We start from the raw sequence: 13,829 nt of genomic DNA on the forward strand, positions 1-13,829 counted from the left end.
GTTGCGTGAAGCCAGTCAACTCTGATATCGTCAGTGGTGTGAAGTAACTGAGTACATTTGCTCAAGTACTGTACTTAAGTAACATTTTGAGGTATTTCTTACAATTTACAATTTTTTTTTTTTACTTCTACTCCACTACATCTCAGAGGTAAATATTGTACTTTCACTCCACTACAATTATTTGAAACTTTAGTTACTTTGTAGATTATTAGAGTATTATTACAAAACATACATTAACATACATTGTAGCTCTGCTATTTTCAAAAGATTTTTATACATTTAATACATTTTGTACGTTTGAAAACTTGTGAAATGGGGACATTCTGCATAATGAGTACTTTCTACTTTTGGTACTTTAAATACATTTTGAAACCAATACTTTTGTAATGTTACTCAAGTAAATCTAGAATTCCGGACTTCTACTTGTAACAGAGTACTTATACATCGCAGTATTGACACTTTTGCTTAAGTAAAACATGTGAGTACTTTTTCCGCCACTGGATATCGTCGCTTGTTGTCGGGGTAGAAACCTCTTTATCTCCATATTTTGCGTTTTATTTTCTGGTAAATGAACGCCCATCTTCATCATACTACAGCGTCACACGACAGCTTGTAGATCTGCTACTCATGATGTTCTTGAATCCTGTAAAACAGTTTTTGGACATATGAGATTTACACCCTGACAGAGACGAAATGCAGTGGATTTTTGGCCTCACACTGCCTGATTGTCGCCCCGCCCCCTAACAGTTTTTTTTTTTTACTTTACTGGAGTATTTCCAATTGTCTGTACTTATACTTTTACTCCACTACAAAATATTTGAAAACTTTAGTTACTTTGCAGATATAAATGATTACATTATAAAACATTCTTCTACATTGCAGTATTGATACTTTTACTTAAGTAAAACATTTGAGTACTTTTTCCACCACTGGTTAAAGCTTTCAGAACAGTGACTATTGCCTGAACTTATATACCTGGTCGGTCGCGCGCCGGTCGTTGCCCAAGGAAAATAGCCAATCTACAAGGCTCACCGTGACGCATCGTGAGCTTGTAGATCGGCAATTTTTCGTATATAAAATCAGGCTTTAATTTATGAGTTTGCGTTCCCTTCTACACGTCAGGGCGACGAGCGTTCACATCCTTTTCTCTGTGGACACGCATAGTTAGTATTTCCTACCTTATTAACGAGCCCAATGCGACAACGACAACACCGGGGAGCGTCTGTGTTTCTTTGAGCGTCTTCTAATTTTGTGTGTGTGTGTGTGTGTTTGTGTGTGTTTGTGTGTGTTTGCGTGGACACTCTGCATGTTCTCATGTGTACTCGCCCGCGTTAAAGGAAACGCTGAAAAGTGAGCTGCCACGGATGACGCAGGCCTCTCGCCCAGAGTGTTTTTCAGCTCATTTTCAGATGGTAATTTGCCTGATCCAAAGCAAACTCACAGAGTGTAAGTAAGCGATTATATGCATGGCCGACAATCCCTCAAACATGCCTGCGGTCCTTTTCCAAACACAGTTAGTCCAAGCTCTTTGAAAATATAAAACGCTCGGAGAAACAAATGGCAGAGGGGAGAAATACCAGATGATTTTTTTCCCCTGCATAGGTATTCATATGTCGCCCTCTCTCTCTCTCTCTCTCTCTCTCTCTCTCTCTCTCTCTCTCTCTCTCTCTCTCTCTCTCTCTCTGTGTGTGTAAGGACTTCTCCATCCAAGCATTTGAAAGCCATGCGATGACTCTTGTAGCGAGAAACGCTACCAGGCCAAATGAACAAAAACTAAAAAGAGCTTCTTTTTTGGGTGGGGGGGGGTGGGCGGGGGGGCGACTGCGCCTTTACCCGCGAGCTGCGAGGGCTCTTTGTGGTCGGTGTGTTTGTGGTATCCATCTATCAATCGGCCTTTTGAGGGGTGGACTTTTGTAATTTAATAGCGATTGACCTGCGCCAGCAGAAACCTGCGGTGGGCAGACAAAGCCATCACATTTATCATGGGAGTAGCAGCAGGGCATTGACTTTCTTTGAGTATTGTCAATCCGCCTGCCTGGTATGGTATAGAGAGAGGCGGGGAACTCGGGAGAGGGGTAATCAAATCAATGCGGTCCTCCACCACGTGATCAGCAGGTGCCAAATTCTAGCCGGGCCCCGGGTATACCCCACTGGCCTTTCTCACATGCGGCCCCCCTCGTTCCTCCTTTTTTTGCTTTTGTGCAGTTGTCAGGCCGGAGCGTGTGTTTTTTTTCCTTCTTTGACTGCGAGGTGATCGCAGTCAGGTGTTGAAAGTGGAGCTTGATTAGATTCATCACGATGATTAGGGTTTTGTTGCTTCACTCTCCCCCGACCAAAATATTTGCTTTAAAAAGCTTTGATGATGATGGATCTGAATTTGCTGTGCCTGCGTGTGTGTGTGTGTGTGTGTGTTTTTTTCTTCCCCCTTTCTTTTTCTTTCTATGGCAGGTCTTTCATTGTTTAGGTCTGGAGACAAAGGGAGTCCTCTTATGTGTGGCAAAGTGTTCCTGCATTGAAAGGATATGAATGCAGGTTTCGGCTTCAAAACTTGAAAGAGTTAGGTTTTTTTTTTTTTTTTTTCTCTTTTTCTTTTTCCTCAGACCTCCCCATTTGATGGACCGGTTTTCATTAAGTCCCTTAACTCGCTGCAGATAGCTGAAGCTACTTTTAAGTTGATTAGGAAAACGTTCGTTCTTTGGCTACTTTTAAAAAGGCATTGATGTGGCTCCTTGTGAAGCAGTCAGTCAGTCAGCTCAGGTCTCTCTACTGTGATTGACTCCTGGAACAGCGGCTGCCTGCAGCAGATGGCAGGATATCCTGTTTGAAACTATTCCCCTTTGAGAAGTTCAAATGCGACTGGACGTCTATTCCAAGTAAGATGAAGATGGTAAACCAGAGAGCAAATCAAGATGTTACATTATACCCAACACAACCTGATGATATTTGATACAAATGTTTTTTTCCCGTAATAAGCCCTATATTTAACCCTTTAAGACCGGGAACGCATCTGTGTGTCATTTTTTAGATTTCTTTGGGCTATTCACAAATAGCAGATCTACAAGCTCATAGCGCGGCACCGAGTGCCGCGCTATGAGCTTGTAGATCTGCTATTTTAGAAAAATCGTGAAAATGTGTGCAAATCTTTTAATATATATATATTTTTTTAAAGCGAACATTTGTAACTCAAATCTTTGCTTCTGGGGGATTCTACAAATGTCTTCTAAGTCCTAACAGTTAAAAAAAAAAAAAAAAACGTATGTTGCTATAATCAGTGGTTCTCAAACTTTTTTATGTCAAGGACCCCCAAAATGATATGTATTTGGCCGCGGACCCCCATCTCAAAATATGTTGTTCCAGGGACCCCCCAGAAGCAAAGATTTGAGTTACAAATGTTCGCTTTAAAAATATGTATATATTAAAAGATTTGCACACATTTTCAAGATTTTTCTAAAAATAAGCTCACAGCGCGGCACTCGGTGCCGTGCTATGAGCTTGTAGATCTGCTATTTTTTTAATTGCCAAAGAGATCTTAAAATGACACAGATGCGTTCCCGGTCTTAATGGGTTAATGCTTATAGTTTGTTGTTAGATTATCTTGCGTCCGTAAGAAAAGCATTTTGAACAGGGAGACATGTTTTGCCCTGTTGTCTGACCTTTTTTTTAAAGACATACTGTTGGATCAGTTTTTCTTTTTTTTTCCTTATGCCCTTCTGTCACAAAGAGAATATATAAGGAAAATGCCGCCCCTGAGGTATCGTAGGTTTTTCCAGACTATGGACAGGACATCTGAAGGCATTCCTCGCCACGTGTGCATGTGTGCTAAGTAAGTCTGTTTTGCCCTGGGACTGTGAACTAATTGGAAACATTGAAGCATCGGGGCAGAATAATCTCATACACAAAGCTGAGTCCCCATGTATGGGGGGAAAGATGCCCTCTTAAACAGGTGTGGGCTGTTTTTTTCCTGGTGAATTGTAATTGCGAGGCATTCCAAATAGGACTCTAGGGTGCTTGAAGCTGTGCTCACACAAGCATGCGTCTATTGACTTAATAGGATAATGATATGACAGGAATTGACATTTAAAGCCACCCTGAATGTCATTCACTTTATTTATGTATGCATGCTGGGTCCACCAGGGATCTGTACCTGGTCCACTCTTTTTTTCCCTTGTACACCAAATCTGTTTGCCTGTTTGTGATGAATAGCCGATCTACAAGCTCACAATGTTCGCCTATTATGACATTTCAAGAATAGAGACGCGTAGAGTTCATGTGGTAAGAGCACAGGATTCCCCTCAATGGTTTATAGACGTGTCTTAATTGTTTACATTCTAAAGCAGTATGGTACGAGATGACCCTGAGTACATTTACCTCATAATCTGCTTTGCTTTGTGCCATCTTACATTCTAATCTTGGGGAGTGTGTGGGGGGGGGGGATGGGGATGACACCGTTTTAACTAGACCAGACAATGGACTCATCATCCGCTATAACCTTTTACGGGGCGGTTGAAAAAGAAAGCCCCTACTGTCCACCCATTTTGGTTGGTGCCCAGGGGCCACTCATCCTCAGATGACCTGACAACAACTCATCTCTCTACTCTAAAATCTCCTCTTTGATTACTTTACCAAAGTCGCCATACCGGACAGCGTGCCACGGCGGCTCGGAAGCCAGGGGAGTGGGCTTGATGAGTTATAAACGTTGGGGGGGGGGGGGGGGGGGCGGTGTGGTCTCCTATAATCACACCGCCCATGTCTTAACCCATTAAGACCGGGAACTCATCTGTGTGTCATTTTTTTTCTTTCTTTGGGCTATTAAAAAATAGCAGATCTACAAGCTCAAGCTCTATGAGCTTGAGCTTGTAGATATGCTATTTTTTTTGGGGGGGGGGAACGTGGAAAATGGGTGCAAATCTTTGAATATATATATATATACGTTTCTAACGTATTCTGGGGGGTCACTGGAACAATATATTTTGAGATGGGGGGGTCCGCGGCCAAATTCATATAATTTCGGGGGTCCTTGACATGAAAAACATTTTGAGAACCACTGATATTATAGCAACATACGTTCTTTTCAACATACGTAGGATTTAGAAGTGTAAGTGTTACCCCCAGAAGCAAAGATTTTAGTTACAAATGTTTGCTTTTAAAAAATATAATACATTCAAAGATTTGCGCACATTTTCAAGATTTTTCAAAAGAAAAATAGCAGATCTACAAGCTCGTGAGCTTGTATATCTGCTATTTTTTGAATAGCCCAAAGGAATCTAAAAAAATCTTGATGCGTTCCCGGTCTCAATGGGTTAAGCTCAGCGCGGTGACATGATGAAAACAGCTGTCGGCCACCTTTTTTCTCTCTCTCCCCTATATGCTTATTTGACGTCACACCTCCAGTTCTCTCTAATCCTTTCAAATAGTCTGCTCTCGTACGCCCCGTGTCCATCAATGTCCTTGGGTTACGGGGGGGTGGGGGGTTAGAAAGCACCGAACGGTGCTGCCATGGGGGGGGGGGCTCACTGCAAGGTTTGCTGCTGCTGGCGTACAGTGAAACTCGAGGTATATACGCGGCGGTCGGTGCCTCGGCTTTCAGTCGCTCGTGTGCCAGGAGCGACCACAATTAGGTCCATATGGCGCTTTGAAGTTGGGGGGGGGGGGGGGATCTAGCTGTGATGAATGGGAATGAATTAAGGATCAAACCCTGCATTGGTGATTTGTCCTTAATACCAAAGTTTAGCTAACACATGCTGGCATCTGTTCAGTGATGACATAAGCAAGAAAAACGGGTGTTTTCAAAACACGGGCTACACAATTGAATAATCTGAACTCCTGGGGAACTGCATCGTCGTTCGTGCCAAAATATCAGAGGAGCGTAAGGAAGATAGACAGTCGAATTTATTCCTCAATTGTAGCATTCTGGCAAGTATTCGCTGTCATTCAAAAAACATATAGTGTATTAGTTCACCTTTTGCCCCAAAACGGCATGCTGCATTTTCCTAGTAAGCAGTTGGGATCCTAATAATTGCAAGCTTAACTGGTACAGACAGTGAGTGAAGAGTGATTTGATGCTTAGTAACGCGTACTGTAGGTAGGGTCTCTAGCTACTGCCACTGAGGCAACAGCCCCCCCCCCCCCCCCATACCCCGGCGTTCAGATCGGCGCGACAAGACCATTCCCACATCCCTGACCTGAGGTGGCTCCCCAAGAGCTCCCCGGAGAATCCTTTTCCTCCTCCGCATTGTTTTAAATGTTTACGAAAGGCTTCAAGTGAGATTTACTCCTCGTTCGGATGCAGAAAGGAAAATGACAAGCATGTAACCATGGCTGCTTCACAAGTTGAATGACATCATGGTGGAACGCGCGCGGGGGGGAGAGTTTTTTTTATTTTTAATTGGAACAGAATGACTTCTGAGGCGCGCTTTCCCCCGGAGACCGATGGCTGCTTGTGTGTTACAATGGGAACGTGCGCCACATGTATCCCAGCGATCCAACTCCGCTAAAATAATACTCGTTTCTAGCCGGCCAAACATGCTCACACAGTCAAGTGGTTCTCGGGGCTCCTAGAAGTGTTTTTTCTTTTTTTTTGTTGACAAGGGCAATTTTTTGTTTCTGGGACCCAAGGTTTTGTCTCGGTTCCAAATCCCCCCAGAATCAATTCCAGTACCTGTCACATTTTAAAATGTGGTTTGTATTGTGGATATTACATCTTGATACATGAACAATACTACTGTTTATAGCCTCGATTTGTTTGTTTGGCGTTTCTTGGATAAAGAAGAACGCCGGCAGCCAGGTGATAGATTTCTTTTATTGTCTTGTTGAAATTTGGGCAAATTTCCAAGTGAGGAGGCGGAGGAAACATATTGCTCGTTGCAAGCCGTTGAGTATCGTCTACTTAGTTTTTTTTATATTTGCAATGCATTGTCAAATCATTTTTATTTTTGTAACAAAGCAAATCCCTCCACATACACATAGCACTCAGGGATTTACAATACAGTACGTGTCCCGGCTCAACCTGGATAGAAAATAAAGAAGGGAGAAAAAATTAACATTGAAAAGACAAGTTATATTTGGTGTTTGTCAGGGTATTATGGATACACAGCAGATGCCCGCGCTTCTGTTGGCCTGAGAATAATCTGCTCGGTGGTCCTGATGTCATATTTTTACCCCATCCATATGCATGTTACATAATTTCAACTTATCCCCCCAAAGATCTGCTATGAAAAGAAAGGTAATTTTCTTTCTCTTCCCGGACTTTGAGCTTTGCGATCTCTTGCAATGGTGGAAAATGTACTCAAATGTTATACTTAAGTAAAAGTATCAATACCGTAATGTAGAAGTACTCTGTTAAAAGTTAAAAGTCCGGAATTCTAAATTGACTTGAGTAAAAGTACAAAAGTATTGGTATCAAAATGTACTTTAAGTACCAAAAGTAAAAGTACTAAAATGTTTGAAAATAGCAGATCTACAAGCTCACAATGCGTCGCGATGCGACGCGTTGTGAGCTTGTGGATCTGCTATTTTCAAATAGCCTATGTATAAAATAGGGCTAAAGTCGTTTATGTATTTTTTATAATGTAATCATTTATATCTGAAAGGTAACTAGTAACTAAAGTTTTCAAATAGTTGTAGTGGAGTAAAAGTACAATATTTGCCTCTGAGATGTAGCGGAGTAGAAGTAAAAGTACCGAAAATGGGAAACACTCCAGTAAAGTAAGAATATCCTCAAAAAGTGTACTTAAGTACAGTACTTGGAGTAAATGTACTCAGTTACTTTACACCACTGGTCTCTTGACTAAGACCAAAGGCAAAAGTGCAAAGTCCCCCTCGCTCCCCTTTTCCGTCTCAATCTCCATCCAAGTCAGGAACAACGCTCCTTGTTGAATGAATTCCCCCGTAGGCCGTTCTGACCAACGGCGTCTCACGACCCACGCCACAGCGAAAGTGGACGGACGGCCGCGTCCCTGCTAGGAGTGCCCGCCCGGTGAGTGAGTGGTTGGACTCTACAGCGAAAAGTGGACCGCGATCGCTTCTGACTAAAGGGTCAGCTCATAATGACTGTAATGTAGATCTTAATGTGCTCTAATGACCTGCTCGGTCCGTGCCCACTGACAAACATCCCCTTCTTATACCGGACGTGACCGGCCCTCGTTTTTTTTAGCTTTATGATGATGAGATTGTTTTGAAGTGATGCCCCCAGGACAGTAACCTCAATGCTTTATAAAACCTTTTGGCCGGCTTCCCTTTACTCTGACCTATAACAAAAGCCCAGGCCGGTTTTAACCCCGAGGGCTCGAGAGCAAGGGGGATTCACGCAACCAGTTCCACCTTAACGCGTTCAAGCCGGGATACACATCTGTGTAAACCACATTATTTTATACTTTGGCTTTTCAATAATAGCAGATCTGCAAGCTCGTAGCGCGGCACCGAGTGCTGCGCTACGAGCTTGTAGATCTGCTATTATTGAAACATTGTGGAAATGTGCGCAAATCTTTGAATATATATATGTTTTAAAGCAAACATTTTTAACTCAAATCTTTGCTTCTGGGGGGTTCCCTGGAACAACATTATTTTGAGATGGGGGTCCTTGGCCAAATACAATTTTGGGGGTCCTTGACATGAAAAGGTTTGAGAACCACTGATTATAGCGACAAGTTTAAAAAAAAAACTGATAGGATTTAGAAGACATTTGTAGAATCCCCAAAGCAAAGATTTGAGTCACAAATGTTTTGCACACATTTTCCACGATTAAAAAAAAAATAGCAGATCTACAAGCTTGTAGCGCGGCACTCGGTGCCGCGCTATGAGCTTGTAGATCTGCTATTTTTCAATAGCCAAATAAATCAAAAAATGACACAGATTCTTCCCCCGGTCTAAGTGGGTTAACAGTGGCTTGAACTCAGTGGCACGGACGGACGTTCACACATCAGACCACTTTACTAGTATGCAGTGTTATGTCTTTCTCTGAGATGCTGCAGGTTTGACCTGCGATTTGTCCTTTCCTTCAACTCTTTGTTAAACTCTCGTTAAACATTTTGTGTGAGAGTGACCCGGAATATGTACCGAAGTCTCTGTCACCCCTTGTGCCTTGTGGTGTTAATTGCATATATGTGACCAAATTTGACTGGGAGACAGTCATCTAGCATTTTTTCATTTTCATTCTTTCATGTCATATGAAAGCAGGGAATCATAGCAAAATAATGATATATTGGTTAATAAGATTGAGTGCATAGTTTTTAAACTACAGCTTATAGAACTGAAGTCAAGTTAAAAATCTTTATGTAGAGAAAACACCACTTGAATTAGCGGTTGCTAAGCTCTAACCTTATATCTAGCTACATGTTTATGCATTTATTTATGTTGATTTAAGCTCTGACATTTATGTCAGACATACTCTAGTATGTGAAGAGTCTAACTGGGCTGTTAACTCATTTTAGATAAAATAAAAAATAAAAAGAAAGTCACATATTGTCTTTTCTGCTCTTAAAACATTTTAAAACACAACAGTTCTAAGTGTAGACTAGCTTATACATGGTCTGTCTCACGCAATCCAGAATTTCTTTTTAGCTTTGAGATGACATATCTCATGATTTAAAATAAAAATAAAAATAAATTAGGCAACTGATGCAATATTCATATGCTATGTGGGTAATATCATGTCTGACCTCCTTTCAATAGACTGATAGAATGTACATTTTCATTTTGGGCATCATAAAAAGCGACTGTAACCCAATTATTCAGTGGCCGTGCGTCTGTATTGAATGGGTTCATAGCATAAAGGCCACCGGGCTCTCTGCTCACCGTGGGCCTCCCAGATCCATGCCGTTTTTCATTACCCGCTGGGAGAGACACTTGTGATTATTGCCAATAAAGGAAATTAGATCAAATGATTTTTGACTTTGACTCCCCCCCTTCATCCTTTCACATTTAATCAAATGCACAGAGGTAAAGTCATCACAGAAATTGCTGTTGATTTATAAATAAGCTAATTGGTGGCATATTCTCTAAGTACCCTCTCCCTCTCTCTCTCTCTCTCTCTCTCTCTCTCTCTATCCCTCTCTCTCTCTCCCTCTCTCTCTCTCCCTCCCTCTCTCTCTCCCTCCCTCTCTCCCTCTCTCGCTCTCTTTCTGCCAGTAGACAGAAGCAGGTTTTTATTGCCCCTAGTCAAAACCTCTTCATCCAATTTCTAAAATGGCTTATCGAATAAAAATTTTCCCAGGGGCCTCCGCGAAGCAGCAACCATTGGTCATACCTAACCACAACGCGCCTCCTTGTCAGCCTCCCCCTGAACGGACGCCCGGTACGAAAGAGATGAATCCATGTCCATATCTCTTATGTAATATATCCATCTACCCACTCCTCTCCACTTTGGCACTTTTATCAATGGGCCTGTCAAGGTAATGTCTCGCTGCTTTGGTTTCTGAAACGCTACTCTAAATTGCCTTTATAGATCCTAATAATGCAAGTGCTCGCTAGAGACGGGCGGTATAGCCATAGCGTTTTGTCCTCCAGCCCCCTTTTTGCCTTATGTTTCCGCGCATTCCTTATGCTAATTTCCGTACACCTTAAGGCCATATTATCGCCCATTACAGTAGTCATTCTTTCTCCCTGAGAGGGCTCTATTAGATCAGGGAGATAAGTGCTTTAGGTACTGCTAGATGAATAAGGGAATGAGCATTAAGGCCATTTTAGCCTTTAAGCGGTATCCCGCACGGAGGAATATGGGTTTGAATTGTTTTAGGTACTTTAAACTCTTAAGGTGTGCTCACAGCCTCTGTAATTTGTAATGTATTTTTTCCCCCCCTTTTCCTTTGTGGGGGCGGGGGGGGGAAGCATATGGGGGGGGGGGGGGACATGAGAGGGAAGCATATGAAAGACTCTTCCAAACTCTCCTTCAGATGCCTTGTTTTGACAGGACTGTACACTTGATTTGTTATGGACGTGTCTGTCTGACCAACAGTTTTCTTCACCGCTTTGACCCATTAAGACCCGAGGACCCCCGATTCTAAAAATGCCATCTAAATCCTAACCTACGTTGCTATAACATCAGTGGTGCTCAAACTTTTTCATGTCAAGGACCCCCACAATTATTTGTATTTGGCCGCGGACCCCCATCTCAAAATATTTTGTTCAGGGACCCCCAGAAGCAAAGATTTGAGTTAAAATGTTTACTTTAAAAGAATATATAGTATTACATTTTTTTAACACATTTTCTAGATTTAAAAAAATTGCCAAAGTATAAAATAATGCTCTTTTAGCTCAAATCTAAAATGGCACAGATCTATAACAACATGCCCAAAAATATGGATGCCAGTTTGAAAGTGGTTACGCGTCACACATTTCCGCCTAATATTATGTTATGCCCAGAATACGGACGCTAGGTTTTTAAGTGGATAATTTATGATGATTTCCAGAGATAGAGTGGGACTCTTACAGTACAGTAACAGTACACACACACAGCACACAACAATACAGGCTCACAGTGATACATCTGCCAGCTACCATTCGTCATGCCGTGATGTCATTCTCTCGCCACAGATGACTTCTGGCGTCAGTGACAAGTCTTTGACAAAAATCAGTGTCAGCCCTAGCTGTGGTTATTAGTGTGTTACAACAGCAGAGAATAAGTCATATTTATCCCTGAGGCACCGATGCGATGGTTTTATAAGATGATCTACTGTTGCTTACTTGTTCACATGTTTTTGTTATTTAGATTTGTTTTGCTTTGACCACACATGTTAACCCGTTAAGACCGGGAACGCATCTGTGTGTCATTTTTTAGATTTATTTGGGCTGTTCAAAAATAGCAGATCTACAAGCTCATAGCGCGGCACTGAGTGCCGCGCAGATCTGCTATTTTAGAAAAAACATGAAAATTTGTGGCAAAATCTTGGATTATATATTTTTTTAAGTGAACATTTGTAAAATATTTAGTTCCAGGAACCCCGAGAAGCAAAGATTTGAGTTAAAAAAAAAAGAGAAAAATTCAAATATTTGCACAACTGTTCATGATTTTTAAAAAAATAGCAGATCTACAAGCTCATAGCGCGGCACCGAGTGCCGCGCTATGAGCTTGTAGATCTGCTATTTTTTAATAGCCCAAAGAAAAGAAAAAAAAATGACACACAGATGCGTTCCCGGTCATAAAGAGTTAAGAATGTTATTTAGATAGCGTGTTGTTTTGACAGATGTTAGGTGTTATGTTTACCTGGTATCCTAGTTTCTCCGAAGCAGCACTACATTGTTCTGTTTGCACTCCACTTATGGGACTATGTTATTTTGTCGTTTGTTGACGAGGGTTCATGCCATTTACTGATTTTGTGTCGCTCTGGATAAGAGACAAGAGCATCTGCTGAATGTCAAAATTTATTGTAAATTGTTTTGATTGATTTTGCAACACATTTTATTTCCTCGCTACTATTATGGGAAACCTAGATTCCCATGATAACGTGACTAAGATGTGTATGCACTAACAAGACATGCAAAACCGGAATGATCCTCGACGAAACTAAAAGTTTCAGTGAACAATGCTCTCGCTCCGTGACTTCACAGAGAAAGAAAGAAAGAAAGAAAGAAAGAAAAGGCGCGCGCGCGCGAGCGAGAGAGAGAGTGAGTAGAGACAGGAGAGAGTGGCCCCTCAACACTGCTTCGAGAAAGTGCCAGGATCCCTCTCTCCGTATGCCTCCGTGGAGCATGCAAAACAGCACTCCTCTCCCGCCCTCATAAATTCACCCTAGCCACGAAGACTTGCCCCGGTGCCAGCACTTCCAATGTGTTTCCCATTCCTCCGTTGAATGACATCAGCATCTTTCCATACTTGCCCCCCACCAACCCACCCGCCTCTCGCCCCCTCTCTCACCCCCCACCCTCCACCCCCTGTCCTGCTTCTTTCGCGATCCCCCTCTCTCCAAGGAAAGCAAGCGAGCCGTCACACAAGGCCCAGGCAGAGTTTCAGTAGCGTTGGAAGATCCTTTTGTTTGTTTTCGCTTGTGACTCTGTTGTTCTGCGATGCAAATCACTCGCACAAGACGGATACGATCCTGTGCACCAGAAAGGCATGTTTTTTTTTGTTGTGTTGTGGCCACTGAGATTAGTTTGGGGGAAATGGTGTTTACTGTGCGTACAAACAACTGCAGTTGATTAATTATATTTACTGTATTCTTTCTCTCTGTGTGTGTTTGTGTTGTTTGTGTGTGTGTGTGTGGTGTGTGTGTGTGTGTGTGTGTGTGTGTGTGTGTGTGTGTGTGTGTTGCCGGCCAGCCTTCTCCCGAAGCACAAACTCCTTCTTCTACGCAGCAGCAGGCCTGAAGGGTTGTCTCGTGATGTTGACATCAGCGGGCCACATACTCCACGGTAATCAAGGGGTGGTGGTGATGACTGCCATCCATTGACCTTGGCCTTAATGGTGTAGTTTTAGGAACTTAGAGTAGCGTTTGGCCATAGCAAATGACATCATTAACTTGGCATCTCTGTGTTTGAGAGAGGGCAAACCACCGTGATGTGTCGGTAGCAGAGCAACATGGCTGAAAATGTGGGGAAAGGCCCTCTAACGTCTACGTTTTGTCGTACAGCTGTGGCGCTCGCCAAAAAGTGTTTTAATGTTTCTTTTTTTTTTTTTTTTTACTCTACTCAGTTATCATGTTACACATCAGTCATTTATTACATAAGCCTCTGAGACACACATGCAGCTATGCCTCGTGGGGCCAACCAGTAGCAGTACCCATGAACACATTTTGACCTTGTAATTACTAGACTGTCGCCATCTGTGCTATATATATATATATATATATATATATATATATATTTATTTATATAGCACAGATGAAAACAAATTTGCA

At 42.2% G+C, this 13,829-nt stretch overlaps 1 protein-coding gene across 1 annotated transcript in view; it reads left to right on the forward strand.

Moving 5' to 3' along the window:
- The window catches only part of gtdc1 (glycosyltransferase-like domain containing 1), a gene marked incomplete at its 3' end in the record, with an annotated part of 68,948 nt that overhangs the window by 25,927 nt on the left and 29,192 nt on the right, over nucleotides 1–13,829 (forward strand). The window contains exon 5 of the mRNA XM_080412263.1: nucleotides 13,252–13,344. Coding sequence (XP_080268389.1) covers nucleotides 13,252–13,344 — 93 coding nt within the window. The remainder of the gene's footprint in view (nucleotides 1–13,251; nucleotides 13,345–13,829) is intronic.

This window comes from Gymnoscopelus braueri (assembly GCF_963280865.1).
Source record: "Gymnoscopelus braueri genome assembly, chromosome: 18".
Taxonomy (NCBI): Eukaryota; Metazoa; Chordata; class Actinopteri; order Myctophiformes; family Myctophidae; genus Gymnoscopelus; species Gymnoscopelus braueri.